The sequence below is a fragment of the Schistosoma mansoni genome, assembly GCF_000237925.1.
Source record: "Schistosoma mansoni, WGS project CABG00000000 data, chromosome 1 unplaced supercontig 0010, strain Puerto Rico, whole genome shotgun sequence".
Classification (NCBI taxonomy): domain Eukaryota; kingdom Metazoa; phylum Platyhelminthes; class Trematoda; order Strigeidida; family Schistosomatidae; genus Schistosoma; species Schistosoma mansoni.
Window position 1 is genome coordinate 1,827,420 of NW_017385987.1, and position 25,576 is coordinate 1,852,995.

Below are 25,576 nucleotides of genomic sequence, written 5' to 3' on the forward strand. Positions count from 1 at the left end.
TTCACCTATGATGATACAAATATGGCTGTACTAAAACACATTCATGTAAAAAGTATTGATAGTGCTCCATTGATAGATAGGTGTAAAATGGTGTTAGCATTGTACTATCCGAAAAACTTAAGCAACCGGGAATAGCTACACCAAAATCACTACTATAAAATTGTGTTTTATATTTTTTGTCCAAATCTTTAATGGTGAAAAATGTATGACAAAATATTTTACATTTCAAGCCAAGGCAACTTTGAGCGATCTGATAATAATAATTATTATTATTAAGTATAAAGTGTTTAGCCGATTCTAATAAACTGATGAATAAATATGTAGCTATATTCGAAGACGATTGCAACAACATATCAAATTTAAATTCACTTGGTATTGTTTGTTTGAATCTTCCCATTGATGTTTAGGACTACAACTGGTCAGTCTCTGATTGGCATATGTGTATACTGTGTGTATTGCCCCGATATAGCCTTAATTTACAAGCATTGTAGGCAGAGATGGATAGTGGCTAGCAGTGAAATCCATGATGCGCATTTCATCCTATTCGGGACTCAATAGATTATTATGAATCAATTTGAACTCTCCAATTTATTTTACATAATCTATTTCACAATTTTCTCTTTATGTACTGGCAAATTTTCAGAGTAACAGTAGCGTTATAAATACACAATACAACTTTTTTCTCAAAATAGGGAATATATTTTTCATTTAGATTGATGGTTGCTTTATTATTCAGCACCATTTTTATTTTTACATAAATGTCAATCATTAGTTGATTTATTCAAAAACAAGTTATGAAGATTGTCATGGTAACAATGTTAAGATTACAATAAAAAAACAAGACATTAAGCAAAATCACTAAAGAAACTATTAATTAGTCAAGCGGAGAATCATAATCCACGCAACACATGATACACTCACGTTTTTTTTCTTAACCCTTACAGAAACATATTTAACTAAGAAATACTACACCCTATTCTACTAATTGTAAAGTAGTGTTTTTTGTAACTGGTCAGTTTTTGTTGTTATCTTGGAAAAGACAAAAAAGTCAATGTTGTTTTAATATTCAAAACGATTTAAAATGTTCAGCCTTGCTGTATAAAAAGGATCAGAAAAAAATGTTTGTTTAAATGAATAGTTGTTAAAAAAAGTGAAATATATATGAAAATGTTTTAATGGTTATAACCAAATTCATATAAAGTACAATGAAAAAGAAACCGATAATAAAAAAAATTAGAAAAAAATTTTTTAAAAATAAAAAAAATAAGTTTTTTAGGAAGTGAATATAAAATTAGTGATAAGACATTGTAATTTTAAAGAAAGAATTTAATCATCTTATAGCTAGTACTTTATCCAAAATGTAGCTAGGAATGTCTGATATTTAAAATAGATTACCTTAGATACAATTATTCTTGTGTTCATCAGTAGTAAATGGTCCTTCAGAATTTTCGTTTCACACAATTTAATTTGTAATTCACTTCATTAACTTTATAAATATTCGTAAAATTTCAATTGAAGTAAGTATCCTTAACTATTATTTTTTTTTATCGATTAACTGCCTCTTTTTGTATCCATTAGTTTTGTACTCAAATTTTTTTTCTTCTTTATACATAAAATCTTTGAGATAATCTTTCGTTGAATAACATATTTATTTCATTTTACTGCTGCTCCGAAAATGCATTAAATGTCCTAGAGCCTGTAAGTGTATCTTACTCTTCAAGTAAGATTACAAGAACTTTAAATGTTTAACCACTTACTTGCTGTCACTTTACATTAACAATGTCCCTAGCAACCTTAACTTATTTGAATAATATCTAATATGAACAGTGGTAAACCTGACCACCATATTTTGGCAATCATTGCTTTGTTGCTCCGTTTTAATTTTACTTTCTCTGGTTGTAAATAATTATCAATAATTCGTCCTGGCAGTGGAAATAACCCTGAAGAACACCGTTCATAAGTCATCAGGCTATCCATTTAAGAATAAATTAAAAGTTCCCTAGTGATGCATTGGATTGCCGTGATACATGTCATAAATAAACTACTTAGCAATTACTGTAGTAGTAAACTTAAAACAATCTTATATCGCATGTTTTTTTTCTACATCTAATGTTGCTATTTATATCAAATTGATCATGCCTGTAAACTGGTGTGTATTCTGTAATTATTATTTTCAGAATATATTATTATTATTATAAAATGGTTACTTTCTGTTTTGTTATTTGAAAACTGAAAAGATGAATGACAGTTTTATATTTTAGTTTGATAAACAAAACAGTTGATGATTGTATATTGAAGTTACAAAATTTATCAGTTGTATGACAGATGACAATTTAATCTTTACTTTTATGTCATCTGTCAACTATCAATTGTGACATATTACACAATTAATCAAACTTGTCAATTTATTTTGTACAAGAACAATCACTGAAGATTCAATTGCCTAGATGGTTTTATCTTATTATTAGAATAGTGGTTGCACAATACTAATCAGCAAATTCATGAAAAACTTTGTTACGTTTACTGATAAACTGGGAAATGTTTATGAAGGTTACGTAAATATATTAGGAAAATTCTTATTAGTGTTACAATCAAGTTTTGTGTAAAATTGTTCATATTAAGATCTGGTTTCTTAAAATTAATGTTTTGTATGGATAATAACTAGTAATATTCACTCAGAGGAATCTTACTATGGACTTTCAGATAGAGTTTTCACGTTAACATAAACACTTGACATTTTTGGGTTGGGTTACCAACTACTCAAAGTAGCATGTTTGATTGTATTTGTGATACAACGTTGAACTAACTCTTATGAACATTAGACAACAAGTTTTACCCCCTGTGTATATGATTTCTGAAACTTGCAGTGGGAATATTGCATGAAGATAATTATAAATGGTCATTTGTGATTAACGTTTTAAAACTTTTTAATTTAACTATTATATCACCGGTGAATAATGTGGTTGCGAACAAGTGTGACAATTATGAAAACAACGTATTGTACATTCACACTGGCTAGAGATATTTAGTGTATAAATATTAACAGACTACGTAGAAATTCAATGTACATTTATTGTCTTATTTATTCCTGGTTGGAATGTTCATGGTTACAGAAAATATTGAAGAGGTGCACTGTCACGTGTTGATAAAATACAGTTGTGCTCACCTCGAGAGCAGAAGTTTCTACATTCCATCTTTTTTATGAGAACTCCAAAGCACAAATAAGGAGATGTTTATTATTCTTTGATTTGTTTAGCTATTATTATGTTGAGCAACTTATTTCTAAACCTAATTAGTTATTATACAATGCAAAACTAAACACTTATGCTACAGTTAAATTCAACAGTACAACAAACATTTAATGAAGTACTGTGCAATAAAGATTAAAAATTCACATAACTCACAGTGGATAACAATCATAACTTCAGCTCTAAGCTTTTGTTCATATAGGTGATTTGAACGCATTGTCGCTTTGTTACTGACTAGACACACTATACGATCTCGAGTGGAAAGTTTTGTTTTATCAATTTCTAATTCAAACTGATCTTTAGTTATTTTTTGTGAATGTATTTCTTCATTGATATCCTGTAATTCATCTAAGTCTTCTGATGCTGAGATAAGATTTCCATTATGAAACCATTCAAACTTCGGTGTAGGATAACCGCCTTTCGCTTGACAGATTAGTTTTAATGGATTATTATTCATGGGATTGGTTTTATTGGAATCAAAAGCTACAATCAATTGTCCATTGGTTGATGGTTGTGGTACACCCGGTAAAGTTACAATAGTGGGTATTTTTGGCTTCACTTTACAAAGAATAAATAAACTCCGCTATTTAATTGAATATAATTCATTCTTATTTAAAATGATATATATAATACACTAAGCAAACACCATTGAATTTAGATTAACAATCGTGTTCTGAATTTTAATAATGAACCTACTGAGCATGTCATATGTTAGTTGAATAAATGTTGCTGTTACATTAATCCCAATAGCTCCCTGACTAATTCTATTCTTGGATTTTGACAAGTATGTCCAAATGATATGTAGATCTATATAGAATTTCAATAGTCATCTATGATACGTAACAGCTTAACACTAATCATTAGTCTTCATTCAGAATGACCAGAAATACCTGAAGGAAATATGTGTGAACAATGAAATTTCTTCAGCTATTTTCAGTATTGGATTTTAATTTATATATCTGTGTAAAGGAGCTCAAGCAACCAATAATGGAACTTTAACTTTTGCTTAAGCACATTTTGATGCAAATATTATCAACAGTAAGTTGACTTTTTACTAAGAATTTGCTGCGTATGTATTTACAAAAAATAAAACCGATATTTTAAATACGTCAGGCAGTAAATGACTTTAAAAAAAGTCTGCTTTAAACAGCCATATCTCTTTTTCTACAGCCTCAATTACGATTGTAGTTGCCGTAACTAAAAAGTTTCACATTTTGTAGTTTCTAATCAAAATAGTATAAATCTAAAATATCATAAAATCTAAATGTTTCACAAGATTTAGTCAAGCATAAACATTCTTGAATCATGTGAGTTTAATACTAGGTTATAAATTGTCAACCTAAGAAAACAATACATGCTGATTAGACTGTACGGTATTTTAGTAAATTTTACTGAATACTGAGGAGAGAAATTATTGCTTTTGTACTAAACTTCGATATAGATAGCAGATAACTACCAATTTGTTTGGCGACAGATGAACGTTAGCTGTACATTATGCAATTAATACTCTGTCCACCGTTATAACGGTTCATTATTGATAACAGTTTACTTCGAATTCCATCGCTGTCGATAGTGACAAGCTCTTAAAATTACGTCCGTATGAATATCGCACAAATCAAACAATCATATCCGATTGTATTTACCAGTTTACATGTTTTTGTTGACATGGTTCAGTAAATGGGAGTCTAAGTTGTCAGGAAACAGGCTTAAACGGTTCCATAGTTGTCCGGTGTCACAAACCAAGATGAAACAGTGTAATAGACAAACAGGATCCTCTAAGGCAAGATGTTAATTTAAAGAAATTGTGGTTATGTCTGTGAGACCTTTATACAGAAATTATCAGTAGAGGAGGGTTTCTAAGATTTGTAGAAGTACTAAGAATACGGAATTCTAAAGCTTATTCTTGCTTACAAATGGAATTTATTCAGACTCTAACCTTCCCCTGGTAATCTGTAAGCTATATAATTCCCATTAGTGTAGCGAAGACTTCTTGTATTCTCGGTATGATAACTTTTATTACTTTCTCATACTGTTAATCAAATTTTAAAATGGGCAAATTACTTTTAAATAGCGAAAATCAGTTAATCAAATATTCAGGCTTTTAATTCTCATCCTGTTTTCCTCACTAAAAATATTCAAAATAATCGAATTTTCAACGATTACAAAATTTTCAAGTTACTCAAATGTTCTCAAATATGGTTCAAAACAGTGAAAGAACCAAATATTTGATAATCACAAATTTAAATACCTAATATAACTAATAGAGTTTGACGTCTGAGTGGATTTTGTCCAGCAACAGGTGAAACTTGACATTCATATACTCCAGCGTCTTCGCGACTAACATTTTGAATCAATAAATCATGTACACCTTGACCTGAATCACCTTGTAACGAATATCTTGGCCAATCTGGAATATTTCTTTTGTAACCTGAAACGAAAAAATAATAGTCAAAGGTTGGAACATTAACTTATTTCTTTAATTAGGTAAGTCAAACTGTGTATTAGGATTCTAGTTGACCAATAAATAACTTTGAGATACCTACATTCTAATTGAATAATTAGTAACATGATTTATTTCACAAAAACGTATTGAAAAAATGTCATTTAAACAAGTTGTCGTCAAACATGTTTCATCATTTAGTATTGTTCAAAAACAACTGTGATTAGGATTACTTTCAAGATGAAAGTGCAGCAAACATATAAGTACAAGAATATATGAAATTGAGCACATGATTCTTTGTTGTAAATATGTTTTGAAAAAGTAGCGTCCGAATAGCATTTGTAGATTTTTATATCGTTTAGACACTTAGTGTAGACAGGTATAGATAGCGGCTAGAAATGGAGTCCAGAACAAGCATTTCGTTCTATTTGGGACTCGTCAGTTAGGTGTACCTGCACCCAAATTGATGTTCATTCAGGAACTCGAACGCAGTACCCTTCGCTTCAAACACCATCGTGTTATCCATTTAGCTGCTGAGTCCAGATTCAAACATTCAATACATAATGAATTCAGCTACTCAGTTCCATTTGTATCAACTAACTTTTAGCTGAAATAACCAAGCAGCTGAGAATGTTTACTTCCATAATACGCTGTCAGAAAGTAATGATAATTGTAAAATGGGTAGCAATAGAATACTAAGTCATCTGTTGAAACATTCTATCTACTTAATTACTAACGCCTGTTATCCCTCATGGAGAAGCATAGACTGACCACCACCATTCCCCATCCAACTCTGTCCTGGGAGATCCTTTACACCCGCTTCCCGTTACTGTTCATTATTTTGATGTCTACTTCTTATTCCCAACATAATGCGTTCCTTAGTCTTCCTTTTTTTCTTTTCCATCAGGGATACCGATTTTAGGCTTGTCTCGTGATGCAGTTTGGTAGTTTCCGCCGTGTATGTCCTATTTGACTCCAACGTCTTTTTCTAATTTCCGCCTTATCTGGAAGCTGATTTGCTCTCCCACAGTAAGCTGTTGCTGATGGTATCCGGTCGGCAGATATTGAATATCTTGTGCAGACAATTGTTTAGAAATACTTATACCTTTTTTGTGATGGTTGTGGTAGTTCTCGAAGTTTCAGTACTGTACAGTAGAACTGTCTTGATGTTCGTATTGAAGATTGTGACTTTGATATTGGTTGACAGTTGTTTTGAGCTCCATATATTCTTCAGTTGTAGGAGCGCAGTCCTTGCTTTGTCAATCCACACTTGTACATCTGAATCGGACCCTCCTTATTCATCGATCATGCTGTCCAGGCACGTGAAAGATTCCACATCTTCCAGAGTTTCTCCATCAAATGTGATTAAGTTGGTGTTCTCTGCGTTGTATTTGAGGATCTTGTTTTCCTCCTGTGTATGCTTAGGTCCATCGACGCAGAGGTTGCTGCTACACTGGCTGATTTCACGTGCATTTACTCGGGTGTATGGGAGAGAAGAGCTATGTCATTTGTGAAGTCCAAATCGTCTAGTTGCATCCAACCTGTCCATTGTATTCTGTGCTTCCCGTCAGATGTGGAGGTCTTCATAATCCAGTAAACAACCAGAAGAAAGAGGAAAGGGGAGGGTAAACAGTCATGTCTGTCAGCTGTCCTCTATGCACGACTTTGCACTGTATTCCACCCTATGAATTTTGTATGATTTTGAAGATTCTCTCAGGTATACTGTAGTGCCGAACAAGGTTCCATAAAGTTCTCCTATCCACAATATCAATCTCTTCCTAATAGTCAATAATGACATATTCTAGCTAATATATATATAGCCACGTGGACAAACAACTTAAGAAAACACTCATTTCACTAGGCACAATTGCTCTTTTTGTTGGTGTTGTTTAACTTTTTTTTCCTTAACCACTATTATATTAGCATTTTTGGTTCACCAATGCTAGTAAATATCTGTCAAGATATATTTCTTTAAAAAATTATCATTGGCCACTTGTTTGATAACAGATGTCCCGACAAACAACGGAAATAGATATTCAGGATGTAAGAAGAATATTAAGTAAAATAGTAAGAAACGGAACTTCACACAGATTGTAAAACTGTGTGACTAAATAATACATTTTAGTCTTGGAACAAACAATTTAAAAAGTAAATAAATCCAGTATTTAGCATCGTAATTATTTATCACAAAAACAGACTCATTAAACGTTTTTGCTCCTGTGGAAGATACAGTTTGATGGTTTATTTGAAAAAAAATGTTTAACAATGATACTCTTTCTGTAGAAAACAAAAGGTGGCTTCAGTTAAATAATACTGCGTGTACCAGGATCAAAAAGTCTTCCCAGTTTTAATTTATATATCGGTTTGTTTCAACTCATATAGGCTCATACGTAGCATTCAGTTCTCTTATATCTTCAGATGAAGTCGATACGTTCATTACGTTCATTACTAACAGTTCATTTGAAAATAACCGCATGAATTTTTTTAAGCGATGTTTGTGTAATTGAAACAAGATGTACTGATTTACGTATTGATTTTTACCTGAAGTGAATTGTCAAAATACAGCATGGTTGAAGAAGGCATTAGACTTTATATGTCGGCATTCTTTAATCTTTGGTTTGTGACCAAAGATTATACTTGATTACTGACAAATTTTAAGCTAAATTACAGAGGTGAATGATAATTTTGTTCAGTTGATTTAATTTTTCGTATATCGAATAGCAACTAAATATACAAGCTGAGATAAGTATAAATAGGACGAAACGCGCGTCAAACTGGAATTCCACTGCTAGCCACTATCCATCTTTACTTACAATGTTCGTGAAATCGGACGATATGGATGCGATACGCACAGTATGCACATATGCCAATAAAAGACTGACCAGTTGCAGTCCTAAACATCAATGTGAAGATTCAAACAAATAATACTAAGTGAATTTAAATAATGTTTTGTTTAGGATAATGTGAGCGACTTTTTAAATAAACAAAAATTTTAGCTAGTGCATATACTAACTACTCAAATAAATTATTTATCAGTGTTTGTTATTAGTTTTCAGCATATGAAATAGCTTACCGAAACCTAGTTCAATAGTCATTCATCATCTCTAAATAGTGTATTATTCATCCTATCGAAAATTCAATCTAATAAAAGATAATCTACCTATCCGAAAATGTCTTATTAATAATCATAATTTACAATGAATTAATAGTAGATATTCTTAGGTACATACCCTTAATAACATGTAGAAATAAACTGAATCAAATCTATTTGAAAATGTTTTCAATCTTCCTAATACAAGTAAATGGAGTTAATAAAATTTAGATTTAAATATATTTTCTATATTTGAACAGTGGTAATCAAATCATTTTAACGAAATAAAATGTGACTCATTGAGTTGTTAACTGATAAGAGACTTATCAATTGCAGTTCAAAACATCAATAAGAGGATTCAAACAAACAATACTAAGTGAATTCAAACTTTACTCCATTGCACAAGCAAGTGGCTATCAGGACTCAGTAGCTAAGTAGATAACGCGATGGCGCTTAAAGCGAACGGTACTGGGTTCGAGTCCCAGAGTGAATACCAGTTCTGAGACACGGGTACATCGAGTCGACGAGTCCCAAATAGGACGAAATGCGCGTCAAACTGGATTTCACTGCTAGCCACTATCCATCTTTGCTTATAATACTTGTGACTTCAGACAATATCGAGACAGTCCGCACAGGATGGACATATACTGACAAGAGACTAATCAATTGCAGTCCTAAACATCAATGGAAAGATTCAAACAAACAATACCAAGTGAATCAAGTACATTGTTTTAACTTATAATAAATAACTGTCAGCAAAACAAATAATCAGAAAGTTTTCAATTACTTATATGAGTTTATTAAATAAATAAAAATATATATATCTTGAAATTTTAACTCCTTTCATTTATTGTTATTCATAAACACTATATGTACTGTACATTAAAACTATGAGCAATGATTTGTACCTAAGCTTTTGAGCTATATTGTATTTGTCATACATTTGGAATTAAAAAGTAAACATAAAAACTATCCTAATTAAATCAAGTGTTATTATTTAATCATAAACAGTGTATAAAAAGAAATTTATTATGAGTTAATTTACTCAAAGGTTTCTTTATACAAGATAGAAAAAATTTAAAAAAATACTGATGTAGTGATCGGAAACACAGTTTGGATAATCACCTTATTGTTGATGGCAAAATTACAGAGTGGCTTGCACATCTTCCCTCACTTACTTTTTTATATGCTCAATGATTCTTTCAATTCTGTTGTTATTACAATCGCTTTTTGATTCCCTTCCTGTTCTCATAAACTCAATCTCCTCAATCTTTTGCTATCAGGTATTCCACTACATAATGCTTATATCTATCAATATGATTAGCATACACCACATCATTGTTTTTTAAGTGATCTTGACAAAATTCCTTAAAAATTTCAATTGTAAATCCTTTTTCTTGAAATAAAGTACTCATTTTCAAGTATTGTTATTGTAAGGATGGCTCGTTGGCAAACTCAAGGAAGCCTAGAAAAAGCCGAAGACATTCCATCCAATCACCGCTAGAGGGGCATTCTAGAATGTCGACGTGTAGCTCCCCTATTCGATGAATGAGAAGGACGCCCATGTGACTATCGGCTGATGATTTACTTTCAGCCAAAATTATAAATACATAAGATTTTCGTACTATATTTGACAGTGTGTTGGGAAATACATTCCTACTTACTAGTCTTCTCTCTTCTCTCTTGCGACGTTGCGGGTTCGATCGCTCATGTAGTCTAGTTGTACGCGGTATAACAAGAATCAAAGCTCTAGATATAACAGCTATTGGATAAAATATGACAGTAGACTTTGTATCTTTATATTTCCCTAAATAGTATTATTTACATGTAAAATCTATTCAGATAAAACTGCTAATCATAGAAATTTACTAAGTCAAGTTGACTGATTGACTCAATGACAATGTCATTGTATATTTGATCGTAGTACATAGAAAGTATTAACGTATGAATACAAAGAAATAGTTCAAGAAAAGGAATATGTAGTGAACGAAACCAAAAGTGGGGACAGTCGAATATATTCTAATACAAAATTACAGAACATCTTAGTAAAATCTGAGAACCATGCAGCAAAATCTCAACCAACTGTCTCAAACTTGACTGTTCCTTTTGTAAATATCAGCCAATCGTCTCAGACTTCACCGTTCCTTCGTTTCCACACCAATCATTCTTTCTTCTCGTTCTCTTTTCTTTGATCTTTTTAACCTTCTGCCTCCAGGCATTTCACTTTTAGTTGATGACATATACTACTTATATCTATCGACTTCAATAGCACATACCACAAATATATTTCTTTAGTGATCTCTCAATAATTGTGAAAGACTTTATGCAAATTAAAAATTTATTAGATATTTTACTAAAAACAGTCTACATCATAATTAATTTTCGGAATTTTCTATTCTATGGAAATATATAAACAAATCTTGCTGTTATATCCCGTGGAGAATTATGAATGATAACTTTGACAACTATTTATGGACCAATGTGATATGTAGATTTCCTATTGTATAATTGCTATGTAACTTAACTATTCATATTCATGTTCCTTTTGTTATGAGCTTTATTTTGACCAATAGACTATTATTATACGATTTACCATTCTTGACTTATCCCCAGTCTATTGATTACAGTTCACCCTATTCACAGCCACATTTGGCCGAATCTTGTACAAATATTATTTTCTATTTTATGGTACGATGTGGTCAGTTTGTTTGGTATATAAACCCAGTATGTTTGAGAATAATGAATCATATTGCAGAAGCTGTTATTGGTGTTCTGGACTTAACTGACTGGGCTAGGCAGAAAGCAGGACTTATAAGTACTCAAGACTGCTCATACGGCTATTGTGTATCACTGGTCCGATCGATAAATTCACCGCTCTCTGATAGGTGGTCTTATCACGTTCATATATTAAAGAGGGCACTCAATCAATATACTACTTGCCTTATATATGAATATCATAAGCTCAAAAATGTCTTTTCTTCCTCAAGGTTTCTAAGTATTCAATCCAACTTCATAAAGGGAAAAATCAAACTAAAGAACAATGAGATGAATTTTTAAAAAAAAACATAAGAAAAGTACTGAAATATGGTAATCCACTATTTTTTTTACTTTAAATAATAGATTGACATGTATCGTTTTCACTTTGTTTTTTTACAGCCACCTAGATGATAATCATATAGTTTTTTGTCTTAGAGTTATCCAGAGTAACAATAATGTAAATCATTCTTATATACTTTATACAACTACAACCGTTTTTTTTGAGAGGGAGATTAAATAATTTACTATTTTGAATTTAATATCAAAATAATATATATTTATTATATTAATACGGTGAAAATATGTTTTGTACACATGTACTAATAATAAAATTACGGAAAGTTACCCAGTTACTAGAAAGTATGTATCATGTATCTGTCAAAATGACTTGGATTCACCTTAGATTGTGATTCCTTGTTTTTTTCAAAATATTCGTACTTGTTTTTTGGACGAAAATATAAAAAAGATATAAGGAAATATTATAAAGTACTTTCGAAATAATTAGACTGACTTTTCCTACATTAATCAACTGTCTGTTGTATTTTTTAAAATTATTAAACTTAAAACAAGTATTTTATTGCATAGGTGACAAGTGCCAAGAAACCAAATTGTTCTAAATAAATTGATAGCATGCTTTCTGTATTAGACTTTTTTGATTTTTTTATAACATTCAATTCATTCGAATAATTTGGTATTAAGGTGTTCACATTTGTAACATCAATTAGTGGAATATTTGAGTTTGGCTACTTGTCGACTGATTTACTGTATATGATCTACTATAAAGTAGTCGATAAGTTAACTGAACGTATCATAGCATTTATGTTTAGATAAACTGAAATATATTAAGGAGGAAAAATTGTACTGTAAAAATCTTTGCGACTGAACATTGAGTAAATCCAATATTTTGCTTGGGAATCAAGTTTAAGCTTGATTATTTTTTGCTGAGATTTTTACGAGTATAGTTTTCTTCCATAATGTCTTGTATTAACTCGGCACCCAGCTACTATAGAATCATTTATTCAAATTTAAATAAAAGTCCTCAGAGAGTGAAAGGTAGATATTTGGATTTATATTCTTTCTTGTCAAAGGAATTTAAGTTTCTAAACTTTTAAAATGTGATTTGACATCAAGAAGACATCACAGTGTAGCTTTAATTTTTCGCTGAACTTGTAGTGCTATGTTAAGTCCACATAGCCTATTATAGCTTTTGAACAGACTAATCTATTCATTCTTCTTTAGTTACATTTTGACCTTGTTAATTATTCGCTTATCAGCTTTGGCTGTTATTATATGGGCGTATTTGTATGCGATTCTTATACAATTCATCGTGTATCTGTGACTGAATTTTGTTGGACTATAAATATCGACTCACGCTTGATTAAATGGAATTGATTCACACGCCTCCACTGCGCGTCATTTCTCTTCGTTCTCTTTTCTTTGCATCCTTTGCTTTGCCCCTCTAATTTTCTATCCAGATCAATGAGCGAACAAAACATGTTTGTATTCAAAATTCATTCTCGTATTTGACTTATTTGATCCTATTATTCACTAACGTGAATTCAGTCGAGAATTATATACAAGGATTGACGATATGCATGTTTTGATAACAATCATCTGTCCGATCGAACTGGAATCAGATATTCCAGAGCTCCTAAAGTGGTGAGCCCATCAACAACATAGTCCGATCTAGTTGATGCCAAAATCAAGGGCCCAACAAACTGAGGTTCAAATGTATAATTTCAAAGATTGTTGTATTACAAAAATTTATTTATTTATTTATACACATAAATATTGGTACAAGGGGGTACCAGATACATATGCGCCACATAAATCTCACTTGATTTGTGTGAGGGCTGCGATACTGCTCAAGTGCCCAATCTGAAGCAGGTGGTTTTCTTAAGGGGCCACACCCGGAGCCTTTGGCCTAAAGGTCTAACCCACAAGGCAGTGGAGCATCGTAAGGAGATGCAGTCCCATGGTAGCCGGTGACTAATAATTGGTTCATACGCCATTTGTTCCTTCAGGATACTGGAGCCCATGTGCACCATTGTTTTGAAATCAGGGTTTTCCAACTCCCATAGGTGAACTTTCCATGTCCACCAACCTGGTTATAGCTTCAGACATTCGCTTTTCGTCCTCTCAATTTCGTAAACAACAGTAATGCCACGAGAAGGCAGTGAGTAGGACTCCCCTGAAAGAGGCTGTATACGCGTGGCCATGTGAGAGCATTTGGAGAGGGAGAGCGGACTCTCCCCACTCTCGGCCGTACCAGGACATTTTGGGGGCTGTATCACAAAAAAGTAATTATTTAATTAAAACATTATATTAAATTCACAAATTTCTTATCGAAATCTGTTGCTTTGAATAACAAAAATTATTATCATTGAGATAGAGATTTTTGTGAAATATTACTTGTTTTAAAATTTAAAGCCCAATGGAGATTAGATACACAAACCTTCTTGAGAGAAAGTTGGAATAAAATCTACCGACAGTCTGTCACATGCCAATTTCGGATATAATTTTTTTTCTTTAAAAAAACCAAAAGAGTTATAGTACCTGTGTTCATAATGTACTCATAATAATTCAAGTTTAAATACAAGTTTAAATAACTGACTATATGATTACAAGGAAATAAGAACAAAGCTGAAATACTGGCGTAGAAACTGTAAAACTAAATGAATTTGGAAGTCCTTTATTTTGAAAAGCTTTACTATCGTATTCAATACACAATTATAGATCATTATGATATATGAATGAAATAGAATTTTAGTAAATTTTATTTTGTCACGCAAACTTTAATTTTTTTTCTCTTTATTACTTAATAATTTTGGCTTCAAAAAATGTTTAGGTAAAAAGTGGAAATATTCTATTCATCATCTCGATAATCCCGATTTGTCCGACTGATCGAGGCAACTAATTTTTTTAGGGATGATGGAAATTTCACCATCATGGTATTCATTATATAATGTTATATATATATATATATATATATATATATATATATATATAGTATTTAACAACCATTTTATGTATGTATCAACATTTCAAGTAAAACAAGCTTAATTAAGTCGATTGTGAATAGTAAGTAGACCAGTATACATCTAAATCAACATGAGTTACTATAAATTTAGAATTAGAAAGTGGCAACTTATTAACATAGTGAAAATTGACGGTGTCAAAACTCAGTAATAGCAGTAGAAAAATAAACATAGAAAAGCAAGTTTGAAAGGGAATTTAAATCAGTGCTGCATCAAAAACATGAAGAAATACTATGAATCAAGAGTTGAAAAAGACTATATTATAGTAAGCGCATAACTTAAAATTAATGGTTTTCACCTGTCTGATAATCATTATATCTTTGGATTCCATTTAGACTAGGTCCATCAGTTAGTGAACTTTTAGAATGTAACCTGAAACTGGCCAACATCACCTAACGGTTATACTATACACAGGTAATACTTCAAAGATAATAATATTCGGTCATGCTCTGTCTACGTATACACGGAACATAGAACCTTAGTCAAATCAATTATATCCTCCCACATATTCAGAAGACTACTTGTGGTATGCGTTTTCATCTTATTTGGATGGTTATAATTTTTTATATTGTATATTAAATTAATTCCTTACATAAAACACGTATTGCTTATTAGCATAAAAAGTTAGATTCAAATAAAAATAGATTAAATTATTACAATTGTATCTTTTATAGTTGAATTCATGAGTCAATTGAAGCTAGACCACCATGGAAACCTGGAAGCACTGGACAGCCGTTTAGTCCTATTGTTGGACTCCTCAGCAGTGCGTATCCACGATTCCGCTTCAATCATCTCATGAATTCAACCATAAAATTACTAAAATCTCCACAAAACCCCTTCTGATAATAACAATTTTATCTGTTAGTTTAAATTTCTTTCCTTATATAAGTTTGATTAGCTGGATTTCCACTATTCATACGTAGTTGTAATTCAGTATGATCACTTCCAAAGTTTACAATAGTCGGTAACAGCTTGCATTTATGTTGATATTCTATTGTTACATATTCTTTTACAATAGATCAATAAGCAAATTATTAAATAAATTGAATCTAACTGTCAGTTTTTTTACTCCAGATAAACATCTAATTAATTGACGCATGATTTTATAAGGCATTCCAACCGCCACAAACAAATTCTGTAGAAATATACTCCTTTGATAGTAGGTATCCTTAGTTTATAATTTAAAAATTAGGAAAAAGGAATCCACTTTAAGTTTACTGTAGATTATAGAAATTCTGACATTAAAATGTCACTGAAAAGTGGTCTATATCTGTGATTATTGCAAATTAAGTGGTCTATATTGCTATCATATTGTTAATTATGTCTGTTTTTAACTTTGAAGAGATAGGGATTTTGATTGAAATTACATTTATTTTACCTTTACTGCCGAATAAATATTGAGGGTTTTGTTGTCAGGGTGTGACACTCATTAAAACAGAGTTACTCGTCAAATATCTTGAACCAAGACGAGTATAAAAGATCCGATGTTCATAAACACCTAAAAAATTTCAGCGGTGTTTTAAAGTTTCAGAGAAATGTTCTGAAAAAGTAAATGGTTGAGCCAGACGTATTCAATCAATGCTGACAACATTTTCTAACTTAAAAATGTATATTACCATATGTGCGTATTCTCGATATTGTAAACAAAACAATTGACTATCGAGCGATACAAATAAGCTACTGATCGGCTATGTGTGTCTTCAAAGTAATCAAACACTATTGACTTTCTGGTTTGTCAGCTTCAGTATGTACATTTGCTTCGTGTAATTCCGGTATATTATATCAACAAAGGTATCATTTGCTGAATGTAAACAAGAATTAATGGAAAATACATTCCAACAGGGAGATGAAAATAAAACGTTAAGTGAAAGTATGTAATTTGTAAGGGAAATGAATTACATAACATCATACATTAAAGTTCACAAATGTATTGTGATAAAGCATTATCACTTTCTTTTGAGAGTAGCATTTGTCTGTAAACTAACAATTTTGAAGATAAGTAAAATATTATGAAATATTATAAGATTAATATTCTTTGAACGTTAGTTACATATCTGAGTCTTTCTTGCTTGTCACACATTTAAATAGCCAAATAAAGGTTTATAGTTTTATTTGCTTTTTCAGTCAAATAAAAAGTCCCTGAAGATATGAAACTAACAAGACACTAACTTAAATTATTGGGTAAACAGAGAAATAGAACAAGTTATTAAATGTTGCCAAGATTATATGGATACAAATAGGACAAATTAATGCAGGAATGTGAAGTGATGGTAGGAGAATACGATAAAGAAATAAATCGAGTTCCAACACTTAATAGCATGGAAAGGAGACAAAGATATAAACCACTGAAATTTCTTTTTTCAATTAAGTGGAGCATAATTTATTTGTTTTATTGTTTTCTATCACAACATAGGTTTAATTTAAATTTTGTTACACAAGTCTGGAGAAAATTTGATTACAGTATCTAGTTCTTAACATTTTTATTACTTATTCGAAGGATGTTTACCCAAGCCAAAATCATTTTGATCAGTTGTAATGTTAAAATAGTCTGTGATCTGTGGTTGAATGAATTAATTTATTTCCTTCTAAGATAAGGAAATAATCATCAGTTTTCGTCTAAGTATAAAACAAACTCAATCAACTTATATTTCGATCCAGTGAAATCGGAAAGAAAATTATCATCTTTTGTAGTTTATACTACTGCAAGTATGCTCAACACATTTCAGTGCATCTGAAAATTACTTCGGTTTATGGATCGTATCAGCCAAATTTACTCAGAAAATTATTGTCACTTGAAGCACATTTTTGACTGATAATCAAGGTAGTAATAATGCGGTATATGTATACTTTTTGATTCGAGTTAAGCTGAATAAACAAAGTGCTACATTCGATCTAGGCTAAAGCTTACTGAACGTTTACTAATCATTCTTTATTTATATGCATAAACTTTAATCATGCTTCAAAAAATATTAGCTTACGGAGTAAAAAGATCTATGTTACTGAGGGTATGAGTTATCATTCAATTAACGGGAGCATCAAATGTAGGTTCCCTTTTTAAAAAAGGTAGTGCATATAAACTTATCATTTCAGACAATATATATATATATATATATATATATATATATATATATATACAAACTTTATTTGAATTGATGTATGAGCATCTTGGCCAAATGTGATTGAATGACTCAAATATGATCTTGTATATGAATGGACACATTAGTTAAATATGATTCTACTTCAGAACATATATGTATTTATCTGAGATTATGTTTGAAGATTTTTTAGTTATTACCTTAGTAAATGAATGTAGACTCAACCCTCTGCTATGTCCCAAGGAGTCGTCTTATTCTTATATGTTTCAAAACAGAACGTTTACCATTATTAATGTCTACTGATATTTATAGAAAAACCTCTAAAAATACACTCTTATAATTCACATAATCAAGAAGGTATGTCACTAGTATTAGCACTGGCAAATGTCAAATGGAAATCAAGCAAGTTAGTAGTTCAGACAGTAATCAGTACAAAAATTAAATAACATTAAGTTAATGCTTTTGGAATTTTCAGTAGATCTATCAATTTTTTTTAAAGACCTAGGGATAATGATTTAACTGTTTTGGTTTTAAATACTCGCTAATACTGAGATTTCGCTCACTGCTAACTGAATGTTCATGACAATGATATATGATTCTAATTTGTTGTGATTCTACTGAACAGATATTTTTTATTTACTTATTTCAGCCTGTAGTGCCGCGATTCGTTAATCGTTTACTTCGATAACCGTTATGATTCTAATCTTAACGGTGCGTAAAATCAGAAGACAAAGGATAGCAGCAACTACAGTTTATTGTCGAATAACTCAGGTCAGAAAGTTAACAACACCTGAGCGAATATCAACGAGCGAGTGAACAGGCGAATAAGCGAAGGAAGTGAACGAGGCAGAAATGACATGCAGTGGAGATGGCTGGGAAGCCAACTCGAGAGCGAGGCGAAAGATGATGCGTATTGGAGATGGCTGGGAAGCCAACTCGATTTAAGCAAGCGTTAATCAACATTTATAGTCGGACAAAAATGAGTGACAGACATATGATGAATAAGATACGAAGTGTGCACACATATACGCTCATATAAAAAGTACTCAAGGTTAATAAGCAAATGATTAACAAGATCAAAATATGACTCATAATGGATAGGCGAATTGGCTTGGCCAGTAGCTAGGATAAAGTATATGGGCTTAACAAATAAACTGATACTACAAGCCAATGTAAGTGCATTTTTTATCAATTACATTTACATCCTAAAACGATGTTCACCATCTTTTACAGTCACTAAATAGATAAAAAATCGGCGTTTCAAATTATCTTTATAATCTCACTTAACGTACCCTATGCTTCCAAAATCCGACTCTTACATATAGCAGAAGCCATAGGAATACTCATAAAAAAAACATAGGTTTTGTATACAGGATACTTTTATACAACCTGTGAATCTTAGATGGTGGAGATTTTTAGCTAAGGTGAATGATTTTGATGGGGTTTTATTCTCTGAGTTAGATGGTTTAGTTGTGGAGCCTTCATCATTATCCTTTATTTTTTTTATCAAAATAATGAAGTACACAATGACAGGTTAAAGGTCAGCAACAGCCAATAAAGATCATGGTCTACAGGACTACGTGTGAGGCTCATATAGAAAAATTTGAGCAATTTACTTCTGCCTGAAGTTTGTACTGATGATGTCGTTCAGAATAAAGGTGAAAGCTCCACGACCAAACCATCTAGCTCAGAGAATAAAACTCCACCAAAACCTTTGAATCTAACCAGGTGTTCTACCTAAATACCATTGCATGTTTCAGAACCTTTCTTTCCCTTATCTTAAAATTCGATTCCGTTAACACTTACATTTCTAATTCCAATCTTACGTAACCTCTTTGTAAATCATATTATCTAATTTTCACTTCATCCGTCCTACTAATTACTTACCAATTTCATAAATAACAAAAAAAGAATAATATTTACATACAATTTGAATTCTGTAACTAATTGTGATAATTAACGAATTATGCCAATTCACTTTAGTTATACTCATTATTTTAATTTTCCAAACGTTATGTAACTAACCGTTTATTATTTTAATAAAGTGACTCACAACCATCTAATTAGTATGGACTTTCTACTCACTTATAAAACACATATATTAGTGTAGAGACTTAATGAAGAGCTAATTGAAAAGAAATATTTTTTTGCTCAGCTTGTCATTTTAATGTCACAAATAGAATATTCAATAAAATGAAAAACGGTAGCTTCTTTATCACCAACTTGAAAGTACATGAAAACGATAGGATCATAACCTTTTATATCATTAGGTTTACATCTATGTGTTGATAAAAAGACACGGGATTATATAACTGTGATAAACAGTTTAGGTATAAATGAATATCTCCCTTAATAATTACAAAATACAGACGTCAATTAATTCTTGTTCTGTTGGAAAATAGTTATTGAAGAGAGAGTGATAAGTTTTAACACCGATATTGTCAGGTGTCAGATGAGAAAAGATTGCTTTAGGACGCAAAAACAAAAGTTTGATTTATTGGGGGGGGGTTGCTTTTTTACCAGTTTTCGAATGTTGCTCAAGTGTTTTGACCATAATAATAATAATTTTACTCTTCAGCATCAATAGTTCAAAATTGCAAATTATTTCGACTTAACATACATTTAAATTGTCATTATTTGAAAATCATTAAAATTTTTCAGTAGTTAGTATTTTCTACTCATCTTCGCTGGGGTAAGCTAATAAGCAGTTTAGATTCTACGACTACGTTTTCTAACTCGCAGGAAATAAATGTAAGTATTGCAATATATTTGTCGCTCGTTTTTCTTCAGAAGTGTAGAAACGGGAGAAAATAAGCTAGAAGTCACGTATTTTGTATTGAGATTTGAGTGTTTAGCATCGTAATAGGTTGTAAACCTTTCATAATACAGAGTAAATGCAAACAGATAGGATTCATAATTACTCAGTTCAAATAAACTTTAAAGTAGGTTAATTTATTGCTGGATGTGTCCAACTACAAAACAGTTGGCAAAACGTTGAGAAAAACTATTGATATCCCCAAAAACCTGAAATCTGATCTGAATATGTTACATTTGCTTATGCAGCATTATGAATGCTTACTTATTGGTTTGTTTAAGAGCTTTCCTCCTGTTTGGGAATCAATTTACCATGTGCTTCGTCTTACTAAATAGAATATTCTGAATAGTCTATTGATTGTATGTGGATGCACAAAGCGGCAAGTGGAATGGAATATGTCGTTATTATATATATGATGATAAGTTATATGCGGAAACTGAAGTTCCAGTTTATCTACAACATGACGGGATTCTATATATCTGCAATGACAAACGTTTTACCAAAAATTATAATTTAGAATTCTTAAATATGTAGAACATTCGGGACGAAATAATAAAAGGAGGAAAGACGGCGCCTAAGTGAGTTTGCAAATTTATACATTCAACTGTTCCACAAGTGTTCAAAATCAGTGTTCTCTTCAAAGAAAACTACAATCATAATACTTAAATCTAATCCACCATCAAAGGACTTGTGTTGTCAGACAAGAAGGTATTTTCAAATGTACGTGTTATAAATTTTGAGGCTTTTGGAACATTATTTTACTTGATTATAATTTATTTCAAATTACTTTCATATGATCAGGTGGAACGATATAGTGTGAACTAGGATAGTGGATAATATTGATTCATGTTTGTTCTGTTTATCTATATATTAAGTTTGAAGCTAATGACAGAGAAATCTCTATCTCATTCACTTTCCATCTAAATTCAAACTGGTGTTATTATCTTCACTATCGAATAAATAGAATAACCAACGAATAGATAAATAAACATAATTAGATTCACAGCAATCCATTAGCTTGATAACTAACTTCATATTTTGTCACCAGTAGGAAAGCAATTACAAAATTACTTTAAGTGACTAGTTATAAGACATTATTGTTAAAATTTTATTCGAATAGAAAAAAAACAACCTCTTTTTTCAAGTTAAACTGTCCTCAAACATATTAACAAAAATTTATCTCTCAAAATTAGATTTCCATCTACATACTTAATAGTGTTTACCAGTAGTGTTAGTGAAAATGGCTTTAAAACATAAAGTAACATGATAACCGCTTCACTGAAGATTGGTTACCTAGATTTCACTTAGACGTTAATGTTCACATTTGTTATTTGCTCACAAATTATTCAAGCTACCATACATTTTACTTTCTTAAATCATCTACTATCTACTGATGAAGATCAGCAAAGAAAATCAATTTTTTAACTAACTATTAGATAAAAATCACAGGTATACTTGTATATAGTGATTGTAGATTGTGATGTAATACACCTACAATCTGCATTGTTTCTTTTAACAGTTTTCCAACAGTTTTATTAAAAACTATTTTCGAAATGAAATTCAAGTGAAATACATTCATCATCCTTAAGCAGATTTCATCATCAACGTCTAACTACGAATTAAATATTCAAGATGCTTAATTGATCTAATCTAAAATCACGTGAATAACATTCCAGTTTTCAAGATAGATCATTGAAAACGTTTAATCAATAATTTAAATGATACTGTGTTAATAATGTATATAAATGACTATAAAATTATAGTGAAAAACGTTATATTGTTCTAAGCAAAGATAGATAGTGATTAGCAGCGGAATCCAGTTTGACGCGGTTTTCGTCCCATTTGTGACTCGTCAGATGGATGTACCTACATCTCAGTGTTGATGTTCACTCTGGGACTCGAACCCAGTACCTTTCGCTTCAAACGCCATCGCGCCCTGGATTCCACTGCTAGCCACCAACCATCCTTGCTTATAACGCTTGTAAAATTAAGGTTATATCGAGGTAAAACGTACAGTATGCATATATGCCAATAAGAGACCGACCAGCTGCAGTCCTAAACATCAATAGGAAAATTTAAACAAACAATACTAAGTGAAGTTATATTGTTCTCTTGTAGATATTTTCTCGTTATGTACATTAAATATCCTAAAAACTGATGGAGGTTTTTGATTTTAACAATTCATGTTATTGTTAATGATGAATTAGTTGACTTTCATGAAAACGACTTATATTTTAAACAACCATGTTTTCATTAGACCTATTTACGTAGGATCTTTAATGCATTCTGTATCATCTTAAAAAAGAATATACATTACAATAACTGGTTATTTCATAATTGAAATGAAAGATAATGTTGATTAATCGTATGTATTATATATTCTCTATTGATGACTATTGACGTTTACAGTATTATTATGTTTCGAACTGTATTAGTTACTACGTCATAATAATTTTTACAATTTAGTGGTAACATTGAACATTTCTGCATTTGATACTTTTGTAAGCAAAGAGAAGAATTAATAATATTACACATGGTATGTCTGTTTCATCGAAAAATCTGGATAAAATGTGTGTTTTAAAAGTTGTGATTTATACAGTTTTATGTTTTCGATACAAATAAATCAACGGAAGTGATTTTATTTCCTCTAAACTAACGAACGATCTTAATGAAAAGTTATATTGCGGAGAACCACTGAGAACCAGTGGATGTTCGACAGTATTTTTCTACGTTTATTCTTTTCAACTCTACAGTAGTCACATTGACCCACAAAAAGTACAAGATATTCAGATGTCATAAATGATATCTTGCAGACACTATGATAGGTTTTAAAACATTTCATAGATGTTTTCTACTGTTTTACTTTTACTTTGTAATTGAAAACTGTCATACAAATAATAAAAAAGCATCTATTAATTAAAACAGTCGTAGAAATATTTAATTTACTCACCTAATAAAAAGTTTCTAGCACGCCACTGTGCTTTTCCCCGTTGATTGGCTACACGACACCGCATTAAAACTGTTTCACCTTCAAGCACTTCATATCGTTCAGCTGGTAATTCTCGTAGACATTGTGACTTCTTTGCTTCCTCTTCAGGCGTACATGGACCAGATTGATCAACAAAAGCGGATGAAGATTTAGGTAGAGAAGAAATTCTTTGAGATATAAGTCCACCTGCATCGTTGTTAGATTTATTTACATCCATAACCATATGAGGATATACATTCAAATTAGATGTTATTGTTTGAATTGGTTTTGTTCGATTGAATTTAGATTTAGACATAGAAAAAAAATCCAAAGATAAATTAGTACGCCAATTTACAATAGTAGGTAATCCAACAGGAGGTAATTTAGAAATATTTCCAGTAAATAAATTTAATGTATCCGAGTATAACTGACGTTTATGAATATTTTTTGTCGACTGAATGCTTAAAGGGGTTGATAACACTAACGCAAATAATATTAAATGATTTAAACAGCGAGGAATAATTGATTCGATGGAATAGACCTCATTATCATCACTTCTTACTATCCATATTCTCTTGCAAAATCTTAAAATCAGACACATTTTCGCACATTAAACTATGTAACCACTTCGCCAAAATAATGTTTGATTCACATTTTCTTCCCTTAAACATAGACTTCTTCCATAGTATATCACCATTTCAACACCAACAAACAGAAATTTCTTAAAATTTAAAATATCCCAGTTGTTTTTCATTACTCCAGAATAAAAAGATTTTATTTATTATGTAATAAACATATTCAAAACCATCATTTCTATAGTTAGTTAGTAAGTAGCCATTGCTCAAACCAGAAATGTGTCTTGATTCTGGAGTTTTGGGTTGAGGAGTATACGTTTTTGACATAATTTCTTTTAAACCAATCATATTTAAGTAGAATATTTTTTCACATATTAGTCTAGGGAAAAGATTTTTTGGGTTTTTGGTTCACTCTAGTCTGATGAGAACATTTATGTCTATAGATTTTCCAATGCATCACATATTTAAAATAAATAATATTCACCTGTTTATTTTAACATTTTTGTAAAAATAAGCAACCTTTTACAAACAAAAGAAAAGCATATGGCCTCAGGTTAAGTGAGCAATCTAACATATTCCTGACTCCTTTTCTAAGAATGTATTTTTCAGTTATTTTCGTGCGTCTAAATTTTGTCTTTTCATTTGTTTGCTGGCAATTTGTTGTTATTGAATTTATTTAATTTGCTGACAGTATTTCAAGGTTGCTCTGGTTCAGTTATCTGAATAGTTAAGTAGAACTGGCAGGACGGAATGAAGAGTTTGTTCACTATTTCTCACACTTCAGTATGATAAACGGTCTACTTTTAAAGGACTTCATTACTTCATTTTGAAAATTTGACAGAAACATCTATTCGATGTCAAATAAAAGTTATAGGTCAAGGGTCGACCGTGGTCCTTTTTAATGAGAACGTGAATATCTTCTATGAAGTTGATTTGTCAAACGTTCATGAGAGAATTGATATAGTTTGCATATAAGGTATGTAGAAATATGGGTCAGTATATAGGTAACTTTTCAGGCCGAAATGAGACTGATCAAAAGACTGTTAATCAACGAATATTTGTTTAAATACATAACTAAAGAAATAAAATGTATTCAACCAAATTCTGAATCAGTGTTTTAAAGATATCATAACATTTTTGAGGGTCAAATGGATTGAGGTCCCATTTCATGAGTAGCCATGTGTGTAAACTTCTGAAAAACATTAGACTAGATAGCCAGGTCAACTGTTTATCGTCCCATATTACTCAGTGATCCTTATAGTGATATAAC

At 31.1% G+C, this 25,576-nt stretch overlaps 2 protein-coding genes across 2 annotated transcripts in view; both read right to left on the reverse strand.

Annotated features, from left to right (window-relative positions):
* Window positions 1–15,242, reverse strand: part of Smp_132700 (nephrin, putative) — a gene marked incomplete at both ends in the record, with an annotated part of 65,946 nt that extends 50,704 nt beyond the window's left edge. The window contains 3 exons of the mRNA XM_018791980.1: window positions 3,405–3,806; window positions 5,497–5,676; window positions 15,152–15,242. Of these exons, the coding sequence (XP_018644886.1) occupies window positions 3,405–3,806; window positions 5,497–5,676; window positions 15,152–15,242 (673 nt within the window). The remainder of the gene's footprint in view (window positions 1–3,404; window positions 3,807–5,496; window positions 5,677–15,151) is intronic.
* An 8,463-nt stretch (window positions 15,243–23,705) lies between these two features.
* Window positions 23,706–24,332, reverse strand: Smp_019210 (hypothetical protein; the record flags this gene model as incomplete). Its single annotated transcript, XM_018791981.1, has 1 exon — window positions 23,706–24,332. One exon carries the CDS (start codon window positions 24,330–24,332, stop codon window positions 23,706–23,708), a length of 627 nt encoding a protein of 208 aa, XP_018644887.1.
* Between the last annotated feature and the right edge of the window lie 1,244 nt (window positions 24,333–25,576).